This window comes from Meleagris gallopavo, unplaced genomic scaffold, assembly GCF_000146605.3.
Source record: "Meleagris gallopavo isolate NT-WF06-2002-E0010 breed Aviagen turkey brand Nicholas breeding stock unplaced genomic scaffold, Turkey_5.1 ChrUn_random_7180001854197, whole genome shotgun sequence".
NCBI lineage: Eukaryota > Metazoa > Chordata > Aves > Galliformes > Phasianidae > Meleagris > Meleagris gallopavo.
In genome coordinates this window covers 36,608-37,858 of record NW_011120659.1, presented here as the reverse complement: position 1 = coordinate 37,858, position 1,251 = coordinate 36,608, and the positions used below count along the sequence as shown (strand labels likewise).

General features: G+C 63.3%; 1 protein-coding gene across 1 annotated transcript in view; it reads right to left on the bottom strand.

Annotated features, from left to right (window-relative positions):
* Positions 1–398: 398 nt before the first annotated feature.
* INAVA (innate immunity activator) overlaps positions 399–1,251 on the bottom strand; it is a 3,493-nt gene continuing 2,640 nt past the window's right edge. Inside the window, exon 4 of the mRNA XM_031557548.1 lies at positions 399–733. Coding sequence (XP_031413408.1) covers positions 641–733 — 93 coding nt within the window. The 3' untranslated portion in view covers positions 399–640. The remainder of the gene's footprint in view (positions 734–1,251) is intronic.

Genomic DNA, 1,251 nt, shown 5'->3' with positions numbered 1-1,251 from the left:
CACCCCTACCCCTATCCCCATCCCTACCCCTATCCCCAACCCTATCTGTATCCTTATCCCTACCCCTACTCTTATCCCTATCCCTACCCCATCCCCATCCCTATCCCTGCCTGTATCCTTATTCCTATCCCTATCCCTTCCCATCCTCGTACCCCATCCCTGCACCCCATCCCATCCCCACTCCCACTCTCTCACACCCCACACCCCGCACCCTACCCCTGTATGGGATGGATCCCACACCCCCCTCTCTCCCCCTCCCCTGCTCCCATCGCTGCCCCGTGTCCCCTCCCCAGCATCATCTCAGCCACGCATGGCTTCACCCCGGTGCTGTTGGTGGCACTGGGGACAGAGGGACACGACCCGAGGAGATGGCGAGGATAGAAGTGACCATACAGAGATCCCAAATGACCACATTTATTAGGCGAAAAAAGATAACCCGAATATGACGCATCTGCACTGCAGACCCTTCAGGGGTCACTGGTGACATGGGACAGCGTAAGGAGCCAGCCCTGCCCACCCCACCCCACAGCTGTGCCCCCGTCCCCCATCCCAAGCCCACAGGGGTGCATGACGGCTGTGTCCCCACTGTCCCCGTTGCCCTGGGCCAGCCAGGCCGTGCCCCGTGGGGTTGGGGGCCGCTTCACACCTGTGTGATGATCTCGCCGTTCTCAGGCACGTAGACCTGCACAGGTACACTGGGCGGGGAGCGCCGCAGGATGCGGATCGGGGCTGCCTGAGTGGGAGAAGGGACCCGTGGGTGCCGGGATCCCGCCCCGTGCCCAGGGGACATGGCCCCACTGGGAAGTGGTGGGGGCTGTCCCAACCTGCCCCACATTGGCACTGCTGTCGGGGCCCTGAAGGTGGCCATAGGGCCCCCCCTGCGGACCCCCATCCTCCCCCAAATGGCCACGTTCTGGCCCCAAAGCATCCACAAGGTGCCAGTGCTGGCAGTGGGACCCTAACCCTGCCCTAGGGACCCCCCTTAAAACCAGCTCCCACCCCTGATGACCTTCCACCTCTATCCCACGGACCCTCATGAGGCCCAACACTGCCCCAGGGACCATTACAGGTCCCCAGTTCTGTCCCAGGGGCACCTCAGGACCTCATGCTCAAGGGACCCCCACAGAACCCCACCAGAGCCACCACTGGCTAACAGCTCACGTCATCCCCACACCCACAGGGCAGCACTCAGGGGGTCCCCGCAAAGTGACAACCATCCCATCACCCCCACCCACCCACCTCCATCCCATC